Genomic DNA, 24,640 nt, shown 5'->3' on the forward strand with positions numbered 1-24,640 from the left:
CCTAGAATGATACAATGGAAAAAAAAATAAAAAATAAAAAAATAAAAATGGCAATGAAATGATCTGTATGGATGTCATGCAAAACAAAGTTTTTCACTGTACCTTAGTAAATCTGACAATAATAAACAAATTTACCAAACCACTGATCTAGTTGCGAACAGCCAGGGTCCCAAACTCAAACCCTGCCGCACCCCACTGCTTCCTAACCCGAAATTTACTCCTGCACTTTTCTGTGCATTAACTGCTCTTCAAACCTATTTACCCAACTTTATTCCATATCATTTGATATCTTATCCTTCGATTTCAGATATGAAAACATCAGCCCTGGCCATTGGGTGCGAGAGGTCCAGGCGTGTGAATGTGTGCTTTCTGATTTCACTGTTTTCTTCCGGCGAGGGGAATTTGGTCACTGGGCTGAGATGTTACTTGTTGATCAGGTTGAGAATGGGCTTCGGCACTGGAGAGGGATCATGAAGAGACTTGGGTTCACAAAAATTATCTTTAATTAACAATCAGGTTGAAGGATCACAGCTAACAGTGCAGATCAAAGTGGTTGAACATTTGGGATCAGATAGGGTAAATCAACTAATGGAGAATTCATTCCGAGATTTCTGCCAATTGACAGGATTTGGAAAAATGCAGGATGGTAAGAGCAGTCTCTGCTCACTGTGAAATAAAGCTTCTTGGTGATTCAAGTACAAACTTATTTTCTCAAGTAGTTCCATGGCTTGCCCCCAATAAGTATTGAGAGGCACAAGGAAGCTGAGTATCTAGATTAAATCTCGAAAACAAAACCTGTTCTGCCCCTGGATCATGCTATTGTTCAGATTAACAGTAAAGAAAACTGATCACATGTGGAACTTCGCAACATGTAACAATTACCCTAGTTCCTAACATGGAACCACCAAAAGTCCCATCACAAAGTTATAGGGCTGGTATTTCTGCCTTGATAAGTACAGAACAAAGACATAGATTAGAAAATATAGGGAAAGCTGATTTTACTAACTAGTGAAATAATAGTTTGGTGATAAAGGGCAATAAGAAATGGTACATAAATGGACAAGTTGGTAAATTAATGGAGGAGGGAGCCAGTTGCAGATACCCAATGCAATCTGTGTTTAGGAAAGTCAAGAAGACAATGAATTTCAACTTGACTGTACATGGCTTCCTCTGCACTTTCTGTAAGTCTGATTAGGTCTGGCAGCATTCAAATACAATTACATGGCTAAAACCCAGGAAACTGCCTTTGCACCATCAGTATATTGCCTACAGCTGACTTTCATTTGCCTCTCCATGGGATCTTACACCTTTAATAGCTGTGCACAAGTGGATCAGCACTATCCACATTTGTGTTTACAATGACCAATGCTTGTCTGTCTGTCTCCCTCTCTGGGTGAATGTATGGCTATTCAGACCTCACCTTTCCACCTGTGACTGCACTGCCCAGACTTGAAGCAGTGATGCCTTGTGATTGTGACTCATTTTGGATTACCTGAAGCTTTACTCTGAGTATGTGGCTCTCCATTATCCCTAGTGGGTTAACTTGGCTGCATGGGTAGCCTTACCACTGAGTAGGTTCAAATCCCTCTGCAGGATTTGAGTGCAGTACTCAGGGAGTGTGGCATTGCTGAAGGTGCCGCATTTAGTTGTTGGCTAGGCACAAGACGCACTTCTCAAAAGGCAGGCAGTTCTGGTGTCTTGTACAGCATTCACCTCTCACAGTCAGTAGTCCTTTGTATATTGCAAAGACAGGCTGAACCTGCCCAATGTCTGCCTTGGAGTCAGCACCAGATCTCACTGCCCAAATCCCCGAAACAGAGGGCAAAACACTGAAACATATCTTTAGTTTCTCATCTGTACTTCAGAGAACAACCTCAGAGAGAGGTCAACAGATGTATTATGTATGTAAAACAAGATGTGGCAAAATAAAAACAGACCAGGTCTCTATCTTTCTGTTAAATTTTGCACAAATTATATTGTGTAGTCATACAAAATGACACTCGAGACAAACTGTACACCGAGTCAGAGCTTCTTTGATCTGACACATATCATATGTGTTTTTGTGTGTGTGTGTGTGTGTGGCAGTGCTCCAGACCTCACAACACTAAAACTGCTGGAGTTTAACAACAAACACTGCTGCCAGCTGTACAAAAATGAAAAAAGGAAAGGTTGCTGCTTCTCCCGGGGCCAGACTCTTGCACAGGTCACTCGTGCAAGGTTTGGTTGAAAGACTATACATGCCCCAGGACATCTTGAGTAAAATCCGTTCTCTCAGTGCTGCTGCTCGCTCATCTCCCTCTGCTGCCCCTGGAAGGCCCTCGACGGGGTGGTGGAACCGAGCCCTTCCCACTCCTTCCCCAGCTGGGTCCGCCCCTGGCACCACCCCGCGGAGGGGGTCCTCCTGGCCCACTGAATCCGTCATCTCGGTGAAAGCCGTCGTGTCGATCTCCCTCGTGTGAATTGGAGCGGCCAGATTTGGGCATTCGTGGTGATACAGCTGGACCACCTCGGCCTGTAAAACAATCAAGTACAAGCACACACAGGTTAGTTCAAATCTCGGTCCCTGCTTATGACAAGTATTTCATAACAAGCACTTCTGCAGTGATGCCAAAACAGCCCACACTATCCTTCCTTGGTGATGTGTGATGCCACTGGGTGGCAGTGATGCAGCTAGCAGAACCATTACCTCACAGCACCAGAGACCTGGGTTCGATCCTGACCTCCGTGTGGAGTTTGCATGTTCCCCCTGTGACTGACTGTGTGGGTTTCCTCCCACATCTCAAAGATGTACAGGTTGGCATGTTACTTGGTCGCTGTATATTGCCCCTGGTGTATACAGCTGAGTGGTTGAATCTGGGGGAAGTTGATGAGAATGCAGGGAGAATAAAATGGGATTAACATTGGGTTAGTGTAAATGGGTTAGCACAGACTCAGTGGGCCAAAGGGCTGTTTCCATGTGTTGTGACTCTATGTCAGCCTAGCACTGGTAGGAGCTGCATACCTGCCTGTCCTGAACAAATAACAAAATGCCCTTATTCAATAGGTACATGAGATTAAGAGATCACGGTGAGGCAGCTTATTCAGCAACCAATGAGCCAGTAAAATCTTCACTTCAATGGAGCATCTCAACCCCATCCACTCAGAAAGGACAACTAGGGATTCATCTGCCAGTGCTGCTCGGTACACGTTGTACAGAAACAGGGAGGCTCCCACAGCAATCATTCACTCTTGTTGTGCTGCTTTACAATGGCAATTGCTAATGAATCTCTCTCCTGAAATAAATCCTGCATAGACTGGACAAAGTGGATTTGATTGCAACATACAAAAAGCTGGAGAAACTCAGCAGGCTGAGCAGCATCTATAGAGGGGAATGGATAACTGACATTTCGGGTCAAGACCCCTCATCTGGATTGAAAGTGGTAGCTGTGTGGATTTGATTGCTCAGATGACTGCTTTTGATTGCACAGTCCTGGCCTGGTATATACTTTCGGAAACCTCTTGTGGCCCGTCCTTGAATGGACAACCCACTGCACCCAAATTCTCCCCGTCAGTGACTCAGGTCCCTTTTTTTTGGTGAAACTCCAATAATCCGGCACCCTGGAGACTTTGCTGATACTGGACCAGTAGATTGTCCGGACTATTGGTTGTTACTGCTACAAATGCCAAACACACCTTTATTTCACTATTTTTACATGCTACATAGTGGTATAATAAATTATTCAGTGACTCCCGTGAGTTGAAGGGGAGTGGGAAATATACAGGCACTCTGCACCCAGGCTTCGGACACAACCCCACCCACTTTCCTGACCCCTGGTGTTCTGGATCCCAACCACCGATCCCAACTGCACTCCAGACCCCTTTTCATATTTTAGAATGACTTAAAATTAAAAAATCATGATAGAAAAAGAAAGTTAATGTGTTACATTATGATAATTTAAATTTCAGGATACTGGGTGAGCTTTACAAAACTTTTCAACTGATTTACCAAGGGAGAGGTAGTTTCCAACATAGCTGTAGACATTCATATTGGTTTGCACATGAATAATGTTAACGCCAGGGTATGTGGGCAGTTCGCCTTGACAACAACACCTTTAGGGCTGAGTTTAGTTCTTCTACTGACAGTTTTTGACTGTGGATGGTGGAGATTTCCCCCTGAACAAACCTTGTTCTCTGACAGGTTCGTGCATTTCTCCGCGGTCCCCTCTGCCACCCCAGCCATCGCGATGACCTCCTGGAGACAATGGCCTTTTCTCAGGCTTACGGCCACCTTCAAAGCGTGGGAATTCGTCATGGCCGGGTAGGGGAAGGAGACCCCCTCGCCCACCTGTAGAACAGTTCAGCACATTAGACACTGAAAATGAAACAACTTCTGTCGGCATCAAGAGCCACTTGGCACCTCTGGTGCCTCGCTATCATGGAGTGCCACGAGTTGTTCAAGATGGTTGGAGGAGTTGACAGGATGGATGGAAGGAAACCACTTCCTCTGGAGTGAGAGTTCAGAAGGAGGGACATGGCCTGAAGTTAGAGCAGGCCGTTCAAGAGTGATCCGAAAGAACCTCTTCCTGAAGAGCTGGAGAAACCCAAAACTACCTTTAAAAGTTGTTGAGAGTAGGGGTCAAAGGAAAATTTGAAAACTAAGTCTAATAGGTTTTTGTTGAGTTAGGGCTGGATAAAAGTTAGGAAATGGCTCAGTGATATTCTGATTGAATGGTGTTGTAAACCAGTATACTTATGATAAGTAAGTACACTGGGGCAGGCTGACCAGCTATCAATGGTTAGATCCTTCTGAGAGGGTGCTCTATAAATTTGTCCACAATTCAGTTGACATTACTGCACATCAGGGCTTGCAAACTAGAGTGTCTCTATATCTTTTGGAATAGGGTTTATCAGTATTGGTAAAGTCTTAACACATTTGAGCTGCTTTTTAAATTGGCTGCCCATTTATCACTTCCACAAAATTGTGGAAGGATATACAATTTATCGACATTCAGCCGTACCTCGCATTGCTCCACGGCCCCGTCCTCTTCCTCCTGGGTCACGGCCCCTTGCATTCTCCTCTGCTTGCTCAAACTCCTCATCGCCCATGAAGTCATCCATGTTCATAAAAGCATCTCTCCCTCGTGGGCCACAACCATCGTGCCGAGAACCCCCTCGAACCGGCCGAAACCTTGAGATAAAATATTTAGAATCTCACTCACAGTTTCACTGACCTAAGCGTTTGCAATACTTTCACATCTCACTGTGGCCACAAACTACTTAAAGGTTTCAGATCTTTTTAGAAAGAAGGAAGACATGAACTTCAAGGTTAGCATCACACATGCCCTAATCCACCACTGTTCTGACTCCAGAGGTCCAGTGGCAGACAGACATATCACAATCAATAGAACTCTTGCCACAGAAACTATTACTGATGTCGTGTTTGCACCAACTCTATCTAATAAGCACTTTATTGCTCCAACAACACTCTGCAGAAGTGCTGTGATATCTCAGTACTACAAACCATCATTTAAATATTGCACAAGTTCTACCTAACATGCTCCCTCAGCTGACTGTACCTGATGAACTAATCAAGATGCTTCATTAAAGGATCATTTAGCATTTTGACACAGAACAACTACATCAACAGGTAGATGTACAAGATCTGATCACAAAGTAGTAATGGTCTACAAGGAAGTGATTGCCTTCGAAATGCAACCACAGCTCCAACTGCAAGTAAAATACCCGCAGCCATGGTCTCCTGAGAATATCATATTCTGATTGCCTCACTGCTGTTTTCTCTGATGAGCTCTTACAAACTGCACTGTCTCAACTTTACAGTGCAGTTTGTAAGAGCTCAGAGAAAAATGAAAACAGCAGTGAGGCAATCTGAAATAAAAATGATACCAAATTATAAGTGATTTTTTTAAGAACATGGCTGTAAGATAAAACACAGAGAAATATGGTCATCCACTTCTCTGAAAAAAGTAGAAAAAACTGATTTTTTTCCTAGGAAGGTGACTTGGTATTACAGGGAGCTGTGTGTCCTTAAAACAAATCATTGATAGTGTGTGCATGTGCAGAAAATGTAGGAAAGAAAATGACATAATTGCCTTTATATAAAAAGATTGAATATTTAAAAAAAAATCAGTGCAGTCAAAATGCACCTTGGTGAGATCATGCTTGGATTACAGTCCATAGTTCTTGTCATCTTATCTGAGGAAAGATGAATTGAAATCTCTGGAATTACTTTTATGAGCTCAGATTGCTGCCTATAATGTCTGGAGTGTAGACGAATGAGATACATCTCACTGAAACACAAAATTCTTAAGGAGCTTGATAGGAGATGGTGGGAGCTGAGATTCCCCACCCTCTCTCACACAGCACCACCATTACTTATGCATTCAGTCTCTCTTGGTCTCCACCCTATCATAGACATTCCTCTTATTCTCTCCACTTATTCCCTTAGAACATGTTTGATTTCCAACTTTTCTTAGTTCTGATGGAAAGTTATCTGCCTGAAATGTTAACACTGTTACTCTGACTGACTTGCTGAGTATTTCCAGCATTTTCTGTTTTTGTTTGAGATCATGCAGAAATGCTTCCCTTGGCTGGGAAGTTTAGAGCCAGGATCACAGTCTCAGAAAAAGGATTCGGCATTTGGGGTTGAAATAAGCAACTTCTTCACTTGGAGTGGGGTGAATCTTTGTGATTCCCAGTGAAGTTTGGATGCTCAGTTACTTAATGTATTCAAGAGTGACATTAATGGATTTTTGGATATTGGGAACCAAGGGATATGGTAAAAGAGCATAAAAGAGCTGGTAGCAACAAGGATACTGAGGAGCAGATTGGGAAGCAGATTTTGGAAAGGTGCAAAAATAACAGGGTTGTTATCATGGGAGACTTCAACTTCCCAAATATTGATTGGCACCCGCTTAGTACCAAAGGTTTAGATGGGGCAGAGTTTGTTAAGTGTGTCCAGGACGGATTCCTGTCACAGTATGTTGGCAGGCTGACTAGACGGAATGCCGTATTAGGTAATGAACCAGGTCAGCTGACAGATCTCTCAGTGGGTGAGTATTTGGGGGACAGTGACCACCACTCCCTAACCTTTAGCATTGTCATGGACAAGGATAGGAGCCAATAGGACAGAAAGATATTTAATTGGGGAAGGGCAAATTATGAGGCTATAAGGCTAGAACTTGCGAGTGTTAATTGGGATGACTTTTTTGAAGGGAAATGTACTATGGAGATGTGGTCGTTGTTCAGGGATCTCTTGGAGGATGTTAGGGATAAATTTGTCCTGGTGAGGCAGAGAAAGAATGGCAGGGTGAAGGAACCATGGGTGACAAGAGGGGTGGAACATCTAGTTAGGAGGAAGAAGGCAGCATACATAAGGTGTAGGCAGCAAGGATCAGATAGGGCTCATGAAAAGGCCTTGGCGAGTAAGGTTAGGGAAAACCCCAAGGCATTTTTCACTTACGTGAAGAGCAGAAGGAGGATGAGAGTAAAGGTAGGACCGATTAGAGACAAAGGTGGGAAGATGTGCCTGGAAGCTGTGGAAGTGGGTGAGGTCCTCAATGAATACTTCTCTTCAGTATTCACCAAGGAGAGAGGCATTGTTGATGCTGAGGACAGTGTTGGTAAGGTTAATGTTCTAGAGCATGTAGATATCAAGAGAGAGGATGTGATGGAGCTGTTAGAAAATATTAGGACAGATAAGTCCCCGGGCCTGACGGATATTGCCCAGGCTGCTCCGCGAGGCAAGGGAGGACATTGCTGAACCGTTGGCTAGGATCTTTGAGTCCTCGTTGTCTACGTGAATGGTACTGGAGGATTGGAGGGTGGCAAATGTTGTCCTCTTATTCAAAAAAGGTAGTAGGGATAGTCCAGGGAATTATAGGCCAGTGAGCCTTACATCTGTTGTGGGCAAGCTGTTGGAAAGGATTCTTAGAGATAGGATCTGTGGGCATTTAGAGAATCATGGCCTGATCAGGGACAGCCAGCATGGCTTTGTGAAGGGCAGATCACGTCTCACAAGCCTGATAGTGTTCTTTGAGGAGGTGACCAGGCAGATTGATGAGGGTAGTGCAGTAGATGTTGATGGCAAAACTCATCACAAGTGAATGTACCAGTAGAAACAATTGTTGTAATCCAATCATACCAGCTGCTCATCTCGATCCATTAAAGGAAAATTAGAAAGCAGCCCAAGCATACACCTGTGCACAACAAACAGCATGGGCTGGTATCATCGCAATTCCTGGTTTTGACTTTGTAGACTGTCAGCACGTATCAAGCAGATTACCTTGGTCTCGGAATTTTACTTTCAAAGCTGGCCCAGTCTTCAGATTTTATGAATATTAAATACTGGTATTGGGAATTCAGATATCAGTAGTCCTGTTGTAGGTTGGGGGGACAAGGTGCAACTTCACGGATCTATTTGATGACAAGGTTGCTACTTCTTTTCATGTAGCTCTTTGATTTCAAGAAGTGCTAAGAATTTATCAATAGATTTTGCCTGGCTCTTGTCTAATTAATACTTTGAGATTTGGCTCCACACCATCCAGTCTAAATTGATCCAGTACATTACTTATACTGGTGCTTCTGTGAACAAACATGTTCACATTTTTAATAGTTACCAGAATGATTTGGCATGGCTGATGCTATTCTTCTGAAGCAATGCAAGGTATATTGGAATCCCTACATCCTACCTAGTACTATTAAAGTTCATAGCTCACCTTGAGCAAGCTATCCCCGGAAGCAAACACTTGACAGTGCACTTTTCATGCTGGGCACAAGAAAACATCTGGACTAGGCTTGAATGGGAACAATGACTCCATTTCACAATTGCCTTGAATTACTGGTCCAGCTGTACAAGGGCCTGATTTGCTGTTTGACTGTGCTGAGCTAGCAGCCGGACTTGAAGAAGCACTTCCATTTTTTATTTCTAAGAGGTTCCAGGGACATAAAGCTTGGTGGATGTTTAAAATTTGATTTGCAAATCAGCAGAAACACTTATGAATCTTCAAGCTGATCACATGGATAAAAATCTGGACCCTTCTGCCCTGAGGTGGGCACTGTTGATCTCAATGCCTCTGTCAAACTCATTCCCATGTCAATCAAAACCCTGTTCAAATCTACAAAAAGAATTTTGAGACTCATTTGGTTACATTAAAACCAATTTGAAGACACCAATGCTGACTGGCTCCCACAAAGCATAAACAGGATGTCCCTCAGGAGGTTTTGTCTTTGTGCCTGTCCACAGTGTGAGGGGCCATTCTTCAAGAGACCATGTGTAATAAAAGCAGGCAGAAGATTCATGCTCACAAACATCCCACACTTTCAAGCTGTGATTTTAGGAACATATTTTCTGCTTGACCTTACATTCCCAAATCATTCACGGAACAGGACACGTCCCATTTATCACCAGCTTCAGCTGCTAAATCAATCCTCAATCCCTCTTGACAGCTTAACCATTTCCATGGAGATCATGCAAGGAACTTTAATAGATGTCTTCTGAAATTTGAATGAGTGACTGGATTATAATCACCTCCTCAGAAAAATTCTGGAGGCTTGGACAGTGTGATCTAATACCATCCCTATCTTACTGGTCCTCAGATCTACTTTTACAGCAACTCAAGGAATGCACTCAGTTTTTACCAGTGTGGATTTTTAGACTATGTTTTTTTCATCAGTTCGCACGATTTTTTGAACAGTTGAGAAAATTGGCCTCCAGTTTTCTGGTAGTGGAATATTTGTGGAATTCTAAGCACATCAAAGCATCAATAATTTCTTTCCTTGACTATTATCTTACAGATATAAACTGTGTCACCACAGAACTTTCCCATTTCTGTGCAATACATTCATTACTAGCTTTTGATGACATGCACACGTGTTCGTGTGTCCATGTGCATTGTGCTCCCACTTATGATCAATGGAACTGTTCACAGGTTTTCTCTGAAAATAAAAGTCCATGTGCTATACTTTTCATTAATCTTTTGACCCAACTTACCCACTGGCTTTTTGATCTACTAGTAATATAATTGTCATCCTCCTGTTACCTGCTGTGACTTGTTTGAGCTAAAAAGATGCTTAAAATGCACTCTCAGATGGCGGAAGGATTCAATAGGCTAGATTTCAATTCAAACTATATGTCTTTTGAAATCTAGTTCAATATACAATTGTGAATAAAAAGAGACAGAATTCCTAATTAAATAAAAATTCACATTAGTATCTCCCACTCGCCAATTGTTCAGAACTTATTCCCACCTGTCATCTCTTCTCCCACGAAAACGTGCATCTTCAGGCTCCCGTGAGAATCGCTCATCTAAGGGTTTCCTTCCATCCCATCCTTGGGGTGGACCTCGGCCTGGGCCCCTGTGCTCAGGGTCCCCAAAGTCCCTGTACTCCTGATCAGGAGGAAAATCCCGCTGAGGACCAGGGCCCCTCCGCCAACCTTCCTCGTGAGGCATCGGGCCCATGCGGTTCTCAAATTCCCGCGGTCTGTGGCCAAACCGCTCATCCTTGCGGAAATCGTCGTGGAATTGATCGGGTCCTTCAAAGCGATCGTGGAAGTCCTGGGGTGGACCACGTCTCTCTGCAGACCCTCTGTTTTCGCGTGGATCCCCCCAGTCCTGGGATCCCCTGTAAGGTGGTCCCCGCTCAGGATCGCGCTCTGCACTATGATCTCGCCTCATTTCCTGTGGATGGCCCATGTGATGGTTTGGTGGACCATGAGAGTCACCTGTCAGGATAAAATTAGTTAATTTAATTTAAACGGATAAACTACACAGGCACAATAACCTGAGAGCTATCCAACTTGTTTGTCAAGCCAAATGTGTAATGCAAACAAGAATGACTCTGCTGCTGTATTAGTTTTTTAGCACTGCAATAAAGACTGACAACTCAAATTGTACACCTGAGTCACATTATAGAGTTGTCAACATTAAATGTATTTTTGAACCATCTGCAAAGAAGCCTCCATCTATGATCCTTCTTCAAACGATGAATCAATTGTCCTTGGTACTGAAGACCACCGAAGAAACACCTGGGGAAAGCAAGGGCATAGAAGGTGCTGGACTTAAATCTTCATCAGTTCTATGACACCAGCATTGATGGAGCTGGCAGAGGCCTGAGTGATATAACAATGAGACTGGGCCTGGGACACATGATGAATGAATCAGCATGAGGGAAAACCTAAACCTTGTCCCTACCAATCTAACTGCTAGATTCACCTGCCCATGGCACCACCGCCCTTGTGGGAATTCTCTTCTACCCTGCTATGTAACACACTCACCATCTCAATGGGACAGATCCACAACTTAAATCTAGCAACTCAAAACTAGGCATCTTTCAGCTACAGAAGTGCATCTGTAACCTCATGATGGGACACTTTCCTTGTTCTATCATGGCCATCAGGTTAGGGAACGAAGCCGGGTTCAACAAGAGGAGCAGAAGTGAATGCTGGCAGAAGAATCAGACATATTTCAGAGAGGTGCCAACCTGGTGAAGCTACAACACAGGGATGGTAACTGACACAGCATGCTACAGACTCAGCTAAGCAGTCCCACCAGCAGCAGGTCATATTAAAGCTCTTCTTATGGTGAGCTGTGAATGGCAGTGCAAAGAGCAACCTGGGGTAAAATCCATAAGCATGTTCACCTTTTCACCAGTAACCTGCTCAGTTTGTGCTTTGCCAGACCTCATCAGACTAAGGTAATATGCATGCACAGAAGAGGGGAATTCCAGAGGTTTTTTTTTATTTTTGGGATGTGGGTATTACTGACAAAACCGGCATTGTTGCCCATCCCTAAATGCTCTACAGAAGTGCAAAAGCTCTTCGGATGAAGGTGCTCCCTCAGTGCTGGGGAGTTATAGGATTCAGACCCAGTGACAATGAAGGACGTGATTGAGGAAGCTATTTTGTCCTGTGTTGTTGAAGCTACACTCATCCAGGCAAGTGGAGAGTTCTCCATCACAATCCCGACCTGTGCCTTGATGGAAAGGCTTTTGGGTGTCAGGAAATAGGTTGTATGCCCGTCAGTGGAAACCCCCCCACCTCCCCCCACCCCCACAACATTAACGGAGAGAGATTTGGCAATAACTTTGTTAATAAACATCAAGACTTTTTTCTTGTTGGAGATGGCCATTGCCTAGCACGTTGAGAAGAAAATGTCACTTGCCAATTATTAACCCATGCATAAATGTTATCTCATTTTTGCTGTACACAGGCATTGACTGCTTCATTTGTTGTGGAGTTGAGAATGGCATTGAACATTGTGCAATCATCAAAGTGTCTTACTTCTGACTTTATGATGGAAGGAAGGAAGGTCATTGATGAAACAGCTGAAGGTGTTTGAGCCCAGGACACTGCACTGAGGAACTCCTGCAGTTATGTCCTGGGACTGGGATGATGGACCTCCAAAAAACACACATACCTTCTTTGCATGAGGAATGACTCCAACCTTTAGAGTACTTTCCCAGTTATGCTTTTAACCTCTATTTTACAGGGGGTCCTTGATGCCACATTCAGTAAAGTACTGGCTTTATGTCTCCCCTCCCCTATTCATTCAACTGTTTAGATCATGTTTGGAGCAAGGCTGCGATGAGGTCTGGAGCAATCAGTGAGATTACTGGTGAGTTAGTGCCACCTGATAGCACCATCACGGCACTTTCCATCAGCCTAGTGTTGACTGGAAATGGACTGACTGGGCAGTAATCAGCTGCCATTTATTTGTCCTGCTTTTTGTAAAAAAAAGACACATCTGGACAGTGTTTCACTTTGCCAGGTAGCTGTACTGTGGCCAGAGGGATGGCTGGACATGGAGTCATTCTGGAATGCAATTCTTCAGTACTATAGCTGGGGTGGTGCTCCTTGACAATAAGGCAGCATCTCACTAAGTGCAGCATCAAGGATACTTAGCAAAACTGGTCAATCAAAGGTCATACTGGTCCCTGTTGTGGTTATTGATGCCACTCATCTTAGCCATCAGACGCTGCTGCAGGAGCTCTTCAGAGTAATGTCCTCAGCCCAATCATCTCTCCTCCATCATTCCTCCATTATAAGACCAGCTCAAATTAGGTGGGCACCAATTGACCAGAAATGTAATTGGATCAGCCTCATAATACTTGTAGGCTACTTCCGGTCAGAAGTTAGGCATCCTGTGGCAACTGCCTTACCTCCTGCCACTCCAAATCCCTTCCACCATCTACAATGCACAACACAGGAGAGTGATGGAATATTCACCACCTGCTGAATGAGTTCAGCTCCAACAACTCTGAGGAAGCTCAATAACATCCAAGCGAAAGCAGCCAGCTTGTTTGGCACATGATCCTCTAACTAAACATTCACTCCTCCCTTACCAATGGCACAATGTGGGTGCTACATGTACTATTCCAATACACACTGCAGCAACTCACCTACATTTCTACAGTATCATCCAAACCTACAACCATGACTATCTACAAGGATAAGGACATTAAGTGTATGGGAGCATCATTACGTGCAAGTTCCCCTCCATTTTTTTTTCATTATTGCTAGGTCAAAATCTTTGTTCTCCTTGCCTAACGACCATTGGAATTTCTTCATCATATGCAGTGGTTCAATGTGGTTCACTTTCTCAAAAGCAATTAGCAAAGAGAAACATAGAGTCAGAGTTACACAGCACAGAAACAAGCCCTTTGGCCAAACTTGTCCCATTTGCCTGTGTTTGGCCCATATGTGAATACCACCAACTGCAAATTCTGCCCCAAGACCCATACCATCCTGACTTAGAAATATATCTCTGTTCACTCATCACTACTGGGTCAAAATCATGAAAGTTCTTACTTAACATCATGGCAGCATATACACCACAGAGACAGCAATTGTTCAAAGAGGAGGCTCATCACTACTATTACAATTTATGCTGGTCATTGCAAATACCCACAACTCCATGAGTGAAAAAGCCATGAGTGGTGAAGCAGCCAGCATAATCAAAGACCCCACCCACCAGGGTCATTCTCTCTTCTCTCCTTTTCCATCAGGTAGAAGATACAGGAGCCTGAGGGCACGTACCACCAGGCTTAAGGACAGCTTCTAACCAACTGTGATAAGACTATTGAACGGTTCCCTTATACGATGAGATGGACTCTGACCTCACAATCTACCTTGTTGTGACCTTGCACCGGATCGCACTGCACTTTCTCTGTAGCTGTGACACTTTACTCTGTACTGTTATTGTTTTTACCTGTACTACATCAATGCACTCTGTACTAACTCAATGTAACTGCACTGTGTAATGAATTGACCTGTACGATTGGTATGCAGGACAAGTTTTTCACTGTACCTCAGTACAAGTGACAATAATAAACCAATGCCAATACCAATAAAAGAATCCTTCAAACTTAATGTGGGAGACTGCTCCAACAGCAAGTATCATACCAACCTTAATATCATTTTTTCCCTCAACAGAGTGTAAATAATCACCTTGGAACAGGGGTGTACAACAATCTTTTAGAGAGAGCCAAAGTGACACTTCAAAACACTTCTGAGGACCTAGACTTCCTGAGAGGTCCTCACCATTCATTCTAATTGCTTTATGACCCTGGAATCCTCATGGAGACTGGCAGCAGAGAGTTACTTTCTGTCATTATGCTGGGAAATCTGGTGCTGAACATGTGCTGGGTTAGACCATATGCAGGTTCAATGTACAGGAACAACTCCCAGGGAGATCACTAGGTCTCAGGTTCATTATAACAATAATTAATTTTTAAAATGTTTTCATAAGTGAGTTTTTTTTAAAACAGTGTGGTTAATTTTTTTTTGGAACTGATCAGCTTTGAATGTTTGTAAACACCACTGACACTTAGGGTCCTTAGGTAGCTCTGAGAACCCGCAAGCCTGGAGTTGTGGCTTAGCATATCAGGGGAATAGGGGAGGGAAGGCAAGGAGTCAGGTGACCACAAAGTCTCTGTTCTCTGCAGACCTTGCCAATCAGGAACTAGCTTCAGGGGCATGGTTGGTATGTTTGAGTCACCTTTGGCATGAAGACACTGGAGACAGTTATTCCATACTATGCCCTTCAGAGAGACAGGAGGGTTAATATATAGAAGCAATTTACTTTCTATATGGTAAGAACCAAGCACTGGTTGATAAACTGCCATGCCATGGGGACTGTCCATAGTTCTAGGTGGATGAGCACCTATGGGAGGGCAGTGGAATCCTTGAGTGAAGGGAGTCTCCTCTGATGGCTGATGAATTTAATTCATTGCCAGCCTGGCATCGCACCCATTTCATACAGGTGATGCAGGTTAAATGTGAATGTGGATCTGTTGACTCCCACAGGCTCACTCATTACCAAGGTGTGTCAGACAGAATTGTCCTGCAGGTCTGTTTGGCATTGTGCACCACAGTTTTGGATAGTGTTTTATTCAATAGAAAAATGTTGAACAACCTCAAGAGGAGAAACCTGGAATTAATGACAGTCTTTTTTGTTTAAAGAAAGCACTTCTTAGCTTTCTTGATTTTTCATGTAAAGCATCCACGTTGTGCATGAGAAAGTTTATAAATCAATGAATGATAATTATCTCACGAGAGCTTGGGAAGGATTTCTCTGGAAATGAGACAATTTATATGCAATAATACCCAGTTGCCTGGCCAAGAACAAATGATTGATACAGGTTAGTGAGTACATTTGGCAGCTGTACCTAGCTTATCGCAAAAGTCACTTCTTATTCATGGAATAATCACTCACAAAAAAACAGCTATTGACCGAGGCAAAAAGCATCCTCTCAAAATTGGGGTTTTGTACTCTGATATAAAGCAAACTGAGTATTATACCAAGGTTTTCAAAGCAAATGCGTCTAGAATATTATTTAAAACTGTGACAGAGTCAGTAACATTTCATTTGTCAAGCCCACTTTAGTTTTGGGACTTTTATATGTATCTGGCACATTGAAATTTGTTTACAGCTGTCCCACCAGCTCAATGAATATCCTACATGCAATAATCACTGGTGCTTATTCCCTCTTGTCACAAGTTAAATGCTATTGCATAAAACAGAATTAATAACAAATCAAGACCTTCATGCTTCTTTAATAACCTTAATATACAATATAATTTAATGTCAGTTTGAACTCTGAGAAGACGACTACCCTTTACATTTCCATTGAATAAATCTGTGCATGTGCCCTGCTGCTCTTCTCTCACCTTTGTTTGGCCCAGGACCTGAAGGCCCTTGATTGGAAGCAGGCATACGAACTGGTCCCTGCCCCACCATCATCAATGGTGGCACCTGGTTTGAAGCCTTTTGTTGGAAAGAGCACAAGAAATGAGTCAACTGTGAGACTACGGTAAATTTAAAGAAAACTGTTTTACAAACGAGATGGGACAGACTTTAAATGACACACAAACAGAAGAAAAGGGATAACACTCCATGAATTTATTATGCACCTCGATCTTTTGTTAAACCCAACTTGATTGAGAACTGTTTTGTGTGTTTACAGTGGCTTAATCATCATTATGCACAAACTAAACTTTTCACATTAATGACTTTCATCAGAATTATTTCTTTCTCCGCAAATGCTGTCCAACCAGAAGGTGTAGATGTTAAGTAGGAACTGAGTCACAAGATAGGGAGAGTCCCATGGAGAGGCTGTAAAGGAAGGTTTCATGGGGGCATATTTTAGTGTTAGTGAAAAAATGGCAAAAACTGGGAGTTAAAAGAAAAGTGCACAGCATAAACTCCAATTTCACATTTTCCAATTCACCTGTAATAGGGAGCAACAGTAAATGGGCTATTTTAATGTATATGTATGTTCAGGACTTTCTTCCAATTACTCAGCTTATGAGTTTCCCTTAGTTGGTTTCCTAGCAAGTCATTGGATTTTGGTAATCACACAAAAATATTCCCTCCAAAAAGTAAACGGAAATATCAATGATTTTTATTTGAGTAAAGAAATCATTACACCATACTTATTCAAACTTTTATGTGTGGGATGCAGTGCCGTTACAACATATACTACCTGGACTCTACTGTTGTCACAATAAGAATCAGTATAATAGATTCACTCTGGCTTCCAGAACCTGTTAGATTCAGCAAGATCTGCCCAGAGTGCCCTGTTGCACTTTCCAAAAGAAGGGCACTAGAAGTACCCTCAAGATTGTTGAGCTCACTTTTTGCAAGTACAGGGAGAGGTCCAATAACATCCAAATATTAGCAAGGTTGGAATCCATTGTGACTATACGTAAGTCACATTGGAAGGTTACCAACTAAATTCATCAAAATTGGAGTGATGCAGACAACTCAGAGGACATTTCAGAGAAAGAGAAGCTCAAGACTGTGAAAGGATTTGATAGGAATGGGAATTTTAAAATGGAGGTGTTGCAGGTCAGTAAGCACAGGGATGATAGATGAATGGGGCTGGGTGTGGGTTAAGACGGGGCAGCAGAGTTGTGGATGAGCAGGAGCATAGAGACAGCAGGTCAATGAAGGCCAGCCAGGAATGTATTGAACAGTCAAGTCATTATAGTCATTTTACCAGCAATACTATAGCTTTTTTTTGCATATAATCTCTCTCACTTAGATTTTTGATGGTGTGGTTGTCTGCACCTCTTCCAACAGCACCTTGGAATCTTTATCACCCATCAGAGCTAACCTTAGTTTACTGCTTGATCTGTAAATGATCACAATCAACAAGACAATGAAGCACTCCCTCACTTTTTCAATGGACCTAGACATCAATCTAGATCTTAATATGGATTTTGACCTATAACCTTCTAACCCATTTACTGATTCACTATCCACAACACAGGGAATAACATTTTGTATCCAAAAAGAAATGTGTGCTATTAAGCAAGTCATGACCCCTTACAGTAGTATGTAGAGTGATTACTGGTCTAGTTATCCAGAGGCCTGCACTCATCATCCAGAAATAAAGAGTTCAAATCCCACCAGAGAAGCTGAGAAATTTAAAATTCAGTTCAAGATAAAAAGCTGATATCAATAATGGTGAAACTACCACAGAATTGTAAAATCCCATTTACTATTCACTATTGCCTTTTGGGGAAGAAATGTGACTTCAGGACTGACAAAATATGATTGGAGTTATGGATAAGGGTTGAGAATGGCCAAGCACCTGACAAACAATCATAGGTGGGCAAAAAACACTGGCCTTGCCTACTACACATACATGGAATGAAGTAATAGTAAACTAGATTGAGAAAGGGTGCATTGAGCCATCCACTCTCAGCCATGTGCTTGAATTTGCAAACCTCAAAAGGTTAGTCAAAAACTCTGTGGTGTCCATCTGCCCAAATGTGCTTAACAGAAGATTCTACATACTTCAAATGTGTGCACTGCTGTCAGTATGAAACAGCTGGCAGCACTCACCTCTGGGCCAGAACGTATGTTTCAAGCTTCTTGATATGTCCTCGATCCATAAAAGAAGCTTGTATTTAATGCATGGTCACTCTTTAGAACAGATGTACTTTAATGAGATGAAGGTCTTTCTTAGAGTTCACTAAGTGCAACAGATTTACATATCATCTTATTGCATTTGTAAGATCGTTCTACAAATAAACATAGGTTCTTGCAGGTGAAGCAGTTCCTCAGAGATACAAGCCTCTTCATCATTAATTTTAATATTCCCATAAATATTAAAGAAGCTTACATGTGAAACACTGGAAATATTAAGGCAAAATATTAAAGCCCCATTTTTAATATATTTAGTAGGTGTCATTAAAGTGAACTCTTTATTCCAAGAATGACCTTTACTTCAGCACAGTGACATTGTTCTAAAGTGTGACAACACACTTTCCTACTTTGCAAAGTGCATTCAATAGTTTAGAAACACAGGGGATCGGTATATACACCAAGTACATTCATCGTGGCTGCCTCACGAAGCAGGCTTTGTTACCTATCCTGCACTTAGCCTCTGCAATGGGCATTCTATTAGGCCAGTCATGCTGCCAATATTTACCATTTTTAGGGTTAACAACTGAAATTCTGCAGTGGAAATTTGATTCAGCAAAACACTGGCAAAGGGATTAGTGATTTCAATCATCCAGATTGAAGAAAGTTTGATTAAAAGCTCCACAGCTTTCTGAACCAATACAAGTTTACAACAATTTAATTAAAACATAATAATTTAAGCTTCCTTGGATCTTTGATGACCTTGTACAGTGTATGGACATAGCTTCTGTATATTGTGGGACACCTAATAGACTCAGAATGGCTCACCTGGTTAAATGGCATTCTAGGTCCATCACCCAGCAATGATGGCTTGGCTGGCTGTTGAAAGGAAGAGGCTTGATGAGGTGGCCCTTGTGTGTTTGAAGAACCCTGCTGAGAGTGTGGAGGTCCTCCTGGTGCACACTGTGGCCCTTGAGGCCCCTGTGGTCCTTGCATGCCCTGGGGATGTCCTTGTATGCCCTGTGGAGGTCCCTGCATTGGAGGGCCTTGCATTCCTCTCGGACCTGATGGTCCCTGCATTCCTTGTGCCACAGTAATCCTTGGGGCCCTGGATGGTCCTTGCGAACCTGGATGACCTTGGGGTCCTAAACCTTGCTGAATGTGGGGTCCTTGCTGTCCTTGTGGCCCAGGGTGATTTTGGGGACCTGGAAAACCTTGTGAAGCATGTGGTCCTGGATGGCCCTGGGGCCCCGGGTGGCCTTGAGGTCCTGGATGGCCCTGGGGTCCCGGGTGACCTTGAGGTCCTGGATGGCCCTGGGGTCCCGGGTGACCTCCTGGACCATGAATTCCTTGTGGTCCTGCATGTGCTTGGGCTCCCATTAATCCTTGTGACCCAACAGGGCCCTGCATTAGTGGAGGGACTTGAGGACCCATTTGTCCTGGAGGTGCTGGTGCTCTGAAATTGGCTTGCGGTCCTGAGTGTCCAAGAGGCATGTTCATCTGCATCTGTTGAGGTGGATGTGCCTGCTGAAACCCTTGTGGACCCTGTGGAATAAATCCTTGTCCAGGAAAGGCCTGTGGTGCCAAGGAAGGACCTTGCTGCTGCTGCTGCTGTTGTTGCTGAACTTGTTCTGCCTGTTTCTGTGCCATCCTCTCAATCTTCAATTGCTATGCAGAAGGAATAAGTACATCAAATGTAATTTTATTTACAATTTGCAAATGTATCGTAGTCTATCAAAGAAACCTGGTGAATAATTTAGTTTGGTGTGGGAGTCTTTAAAGGGATTGTATAATGGAGGGCTTCAAACATTTTTAGGGGATTATCCGACAATGCTAATTTTCATCTTCTGACCCCAACCACATTATTGCCATTATTTTATAGTGAACACAATGCATACAACAATAACAGGATTGTCATCATTGAAATAAATGTACAATGTAAAAAGGGTTTTGGCACTGAGGGGAGAGATCCAGATTATTGGCCCAGTTCATCTGCAGAAGTTGCTCAGTTAGCTAACCTTAAGTTAGCAAAAGAGCTACAATTGGCCTGGAAGGACGGGCTCATCACAATGGTTATCTATTACTTCTGGAAATGTACATCTGTAAGAAAGGTGTGGGGCTCAATGGTCATGTTCCCAGTCTGTGGCCACATTGTTTGCAATTGTAGTCAACATTGATACATATATAATGGCCATGCATGTATTTGGCTCAAGGATGGCCTGAAGTTTCACAGCATGATAAAAGATGCTTAGCTGCTCAATACAGATATGATTGCCTTTCTGGGAATTGCACAACAGTCCAAGGCAATATTTCCCCTGCTATTCTGCTTGCTTAAATAAGCCTTTGTTCTCTTACTGACCAAGACTATGAAATCATTGTGCACACTCAACCTGCATGAGGCAACATCTTGATTTGCCAAAATAATGCCCTCATGGATCATCTCTCATCTTATTATTTCACCCATTGGATCAAACATTTCATCAATCTGTAGCTAAATATTTAAACAGGGCAAAAACCACTGAAAATAACATTATAACATATCCAAAAGTTGCAAGCTCCTTGTTAACTGGGAACTGTGATTGATGACAGGTTATGAGTTACCCAGATTACAAGGATTTAGACAATGATGGTGCTCTCTAACCTCCAGGAGCAATGGATTGGTGTACTGGAGGGCAGCCATCTCCTGCTCAATTTCTGCTTGAGATTTCTTCTTTTCATCCTTTTTCTTCTCTTCTGCCCTCTCGATCTTTGGCTCCTCAACAGGGACTGTAAGAACCTTATTCTGAGACCATGCCTGCAGATAAAAGAAAAACATTATTATGTAACATTGATATATTTTCTCATCTTCAAACTTCCCACCACCATCTCCCATGTTTCTATTGCTTCAAATTCCCACCACATGACTTCACTCGATATGTTTACAAATAGACTGAGAGGTTTTGTTTGTTGTTGTACAAGCACAGCATTACTTTTCTATCTGGAGGTATGAATATGGGCTTCCATTGATACAAAAAAGCTGAAGAGCGTGTGTGCAGTGCTTATCCTGGGAGGAAGTTGTCCCATATCTTCCCTCTTACCTGGTATACACTTCAGCTCTCTTAATGTTTCATATCACAAAAGTGACTAAGCTCTAAAGACTCTTCTGTACTGAAGTGCTTTGAAACATCCTGAGCACATGAAAAAATGTCTCTTCCTTTCCCCACTCCTTGCCTATTCCCCTCACTGGGAATACTCTCCCTTCTTCCCACTTGGCATTCCCTCCCTGCCATTTACCGAGTATATCTACCCTTCCTCTCACCTGGCACACCCTTGCACTCCTGATGGCTATAATTGTGCGGGAATAGGATTCTATAAGTCATAATGGTATTCAAGTATAATAGGCAACCCCCATGTGCAAAAATCTAGAAATGGTGGTGTTGCTCAAGGAGATGGCACCTTTCTTTATCCAAGAAACAACTAGATTCTCAGCAGAAATTGTAATGTGACAATCAAAGCAGGGCTGTTGGCAAGTTTCCTTTTTCTCCTTCCAACAAACACCAGGGCATTAAACTCCCATTGCTCTACAGATGATCTTGGCTAAATCAGCAGTCGACAAATATTAAGTCCAGATATTCCTCACCCATGTAGTTCAGTGTCACACCATAAACTGTGAGCAGGGTTTCCTGCAAGTCAATCTAATTAGGTCAGTATCATATAGGTGTGAATTGTTCTAGATTTGACAGACCTGTTGAAACTGTACAGGAATTGGCTTTGCATAAGGGACTTTCTTCTGTATCACTTTCTTTTGATCCTTCAACATCATTTCATCCATGCCCCAATCCAATCCTGGGATTGCCATCTCCACTTCATTCACCTCTTCTTTGTCTGCAAAAAAAATTCATGCTTTATAAGGCCATGAAACTAGGCAGAACATTTTCGAAATATTTATGGGGTGACTCATTTCAACATATTCACATACCATCTATGCAGCCAAAATCTATTTAAATGGAAGAACTGTTGGAACATTGACCCTTAACAACACCAAACAAAGGACTCTTATCTCCTTCAGTAATTAAATAATTATTTGGGCTGCCAATTAATCACAGTGTAATTAGCACAATTGCAAATTAACATTAATTTTTAAAAATGTTAATGAAAGAAAGGCAAATTTTAAAAAGAATTCAAGATTTGCACTATGCCAAACCCACATTACCTCTGAATCCTGGTTGTCATTTTGTTGCTCACACATCCCCCTCACCCTCCCCCACCAGGTGTCATAGATTTCACCCCATCAGCTACCTATTGTCTCAAACCCTCCTTCCTCAGCCACATTATTACTCCCCGCCACGAAGTTATTGCAGAATCGTTGACTGTCACAGAACCTTGCACCTTGCCCTGAGAGAAAAAACAGAACTTTCAAAAAAAGTACATTTCCCTAGGCCAAATCCAACCTGATATGGTTCCTCAGACCTTCATGGCTTCTCAGGACTATCATCTTGCTGGAGCCTTGCAAGTGATGTCCCACTATTCCTTCACTGGACCACTGAAAGGTCAAAGTGTTTTGTTTGTTTAGCAACGTGTTTAAGATATGGATTAACACGTTATTACTTTACATTTTTTCTATGGTTTCTATGAGAGGTTTGGAGGGGTATGGGCTGGGGACAGGTAAATGGGACTAGCAGAATAACATTTCGGCACAGACTAGAAGGGCCAAATGGCCTGTTTTCTGTGCTGTAGTTTTCTATGGTTTCTATTTGCACAATTGTCTTGTAAATGACAGAGGAGGCCGAGTCTAGGCCAGCTTCTAGGGGAGGAATCCCACTGGTCCCATTGCCTTTCTCCTTATTTTCACATACCCTGCAATTTAGGCTTTCTCACACATGCCCCTGCTGATTCTTTCTGCTACTTACCTGCACTGAGAGATAATTTACAGTGCCAAGTAACTTACCAGCACAGCTGTAGGATGTGGGGGGGAAAACTAGAGAAACCGAGAAGAAACCTAAGCAGTCACAGGGAGAACATGCAAACTCCACAAAACAGCACTGGAGGTCAGGATTGAATCCAGGTTACTGGAGCTGTGAAGCATTAGCTCTACTAGATGCAGCACATAACTCTGCTTGTTTAATGACTCTCCTTTTATCCATTGGAAATATCCAAACAGGCTCTACAGAAGATCGCAAACAATTCTATATCTCCCTCACCAAACAAACTGAAGTAGTGTTAATGAATAGTGCAGTCTGGACCAAGAAATGTAAGTTACAATAATGAATTCAATATCAAATCAGGCATGGAAAGCCAAATAAAATGAAAGAAAGACTTGATTGAGGGGTGGAGAGAAAGAAAAAAGCCAAAGAAAAGTTAAGAAAAAATTTAAGTCATCACAAGCTCAGAACAAATGAGTGTCCATTCTTAAGATGTTAATTTTTTGTACTGACAAGTTGTTTGGCAATAATTTACACTAATTAGACTATAAAAAGCATGCATGGACAAGCACCATGTGAGTGTAATCTGCATCTACCATTTTTGTACAGAAACTTCAAACTATTCAGGGCTATGGGTCAGGCAATGAGGTGCTTCCTTGGTACAGGCTTTGGGAAGGGTAAGGTGATCGGAGCATTTCTATCAGTAACCACATGATCCAATTGTGTATCTGAGTTGTTATTTTTAAATTGCTTTTAGGTGTCACTGGTATATGAATATTCCACTCCCCATTTATATTTTCTGGTCTTTTAATTAAGTTGGAATTACTCTAAAAAAAATTCATTGACATATGCTCTGCAGTTTCTGATCAATTTGAAAACATCTTCATGATATTACTAAAGCCGTAATAAAAAAGTTTGTTCCCCACCATGATGTACCAGATACATTAAATGTACAAAGTCATCTATTAACGATGCTATTCAAATGTTTTGTCCGTTCCTGATTCAAAAAGTCCAAAGATCTGTAATGGATCCCAGTCTGCCATCTAAGGATCCTGACGTGATACTTTATTTGTGGAGCAGATACTTGGCACATACTGATATTGGCAGATACTGGCACATACTTTGATGGAATGGGGAATCTTATAATATGCTCCATTGGTTGGATCTGTTTTGACATAATTACTATTTTAAAACTTGTACCATAAAGTGGCTGTAAGGATGTGCTGATGATGCCACAGCAAGGCTAACAGAGCATCTGGGACCTTGGTAAATAATGGGAAGAAGTGTCTATCTCCTTAACCATGAGATATCAGGATTGTGAAATAAACAGAAATACTGGGAATGATTGAGAAAGAGTGGGGGAGTTCAAAT

General features: G+C 42.4%; 1 protein-coding gene across 3 annotated transcripts in view; it reads right to left on the reverse strand.

Moving 5' to 3' along the window:
- Positions 1-491: 491 nt before the first annotated feature.
- Positions 492-24,640, reverse strand: part of wdr33 (WD repeat domain 33) — a 121,676-nt gene continuing 97,527 nt past the window's right edge. For 2 of the 3 annotated variants that reach the window (XM_052018145.1, XM_052018146.1), the window contains exons 14-21: positions 22,093-22,232; positions 21,010-21,162; positions 19,197-20,036; positions 16,166-16,262; positions 10,246-10,720; positions 4,998-5,167; positions 4,163-4,324; positions 492-2,512 (exon numbers count right to left, since the gene is read on the reverse strand). In XM_052018145.1, the coding sequence (XP_051874105.1) occupies positions 2,289-2,512; positions 4,163-4,324; positions 4,998-5,167; positions 10,246-10,720; positions 16,166-16,262; positions 19,197-20,036; positions 21,010-21,162; positions 22,093-22,232 (2,261 nt within the window). In that variant the 3' untranslated portion in view covers positions 492-2,288. The remainder of the gene's footprint in view (positions 2,513-4,162; positions 4,325-4,997; positions 5,168-10,245; positions 10,721-16,165; positions 16,263-19,196; positions 20,037-21,009; positions 21,163-22,092; positions 22,233-24,640) is intronic. The other variant, XM_052018147.1, reaches the window with a different exon arrangement.

This window comes from Pristis pectinata, chromosome 6 (genome assembly GCF_009764475.1).
Source record: "Pristis pectinata isolate sPriPec2 chromosome 6, sPriPec2.1.pri, whole genome shotgun sequence".
NCBI lineage: Eukaryota > Metazoa > Chordata > Chondrichthyes > Rhinopristiformes > Pristidae > Pristis > Pristis pectinata.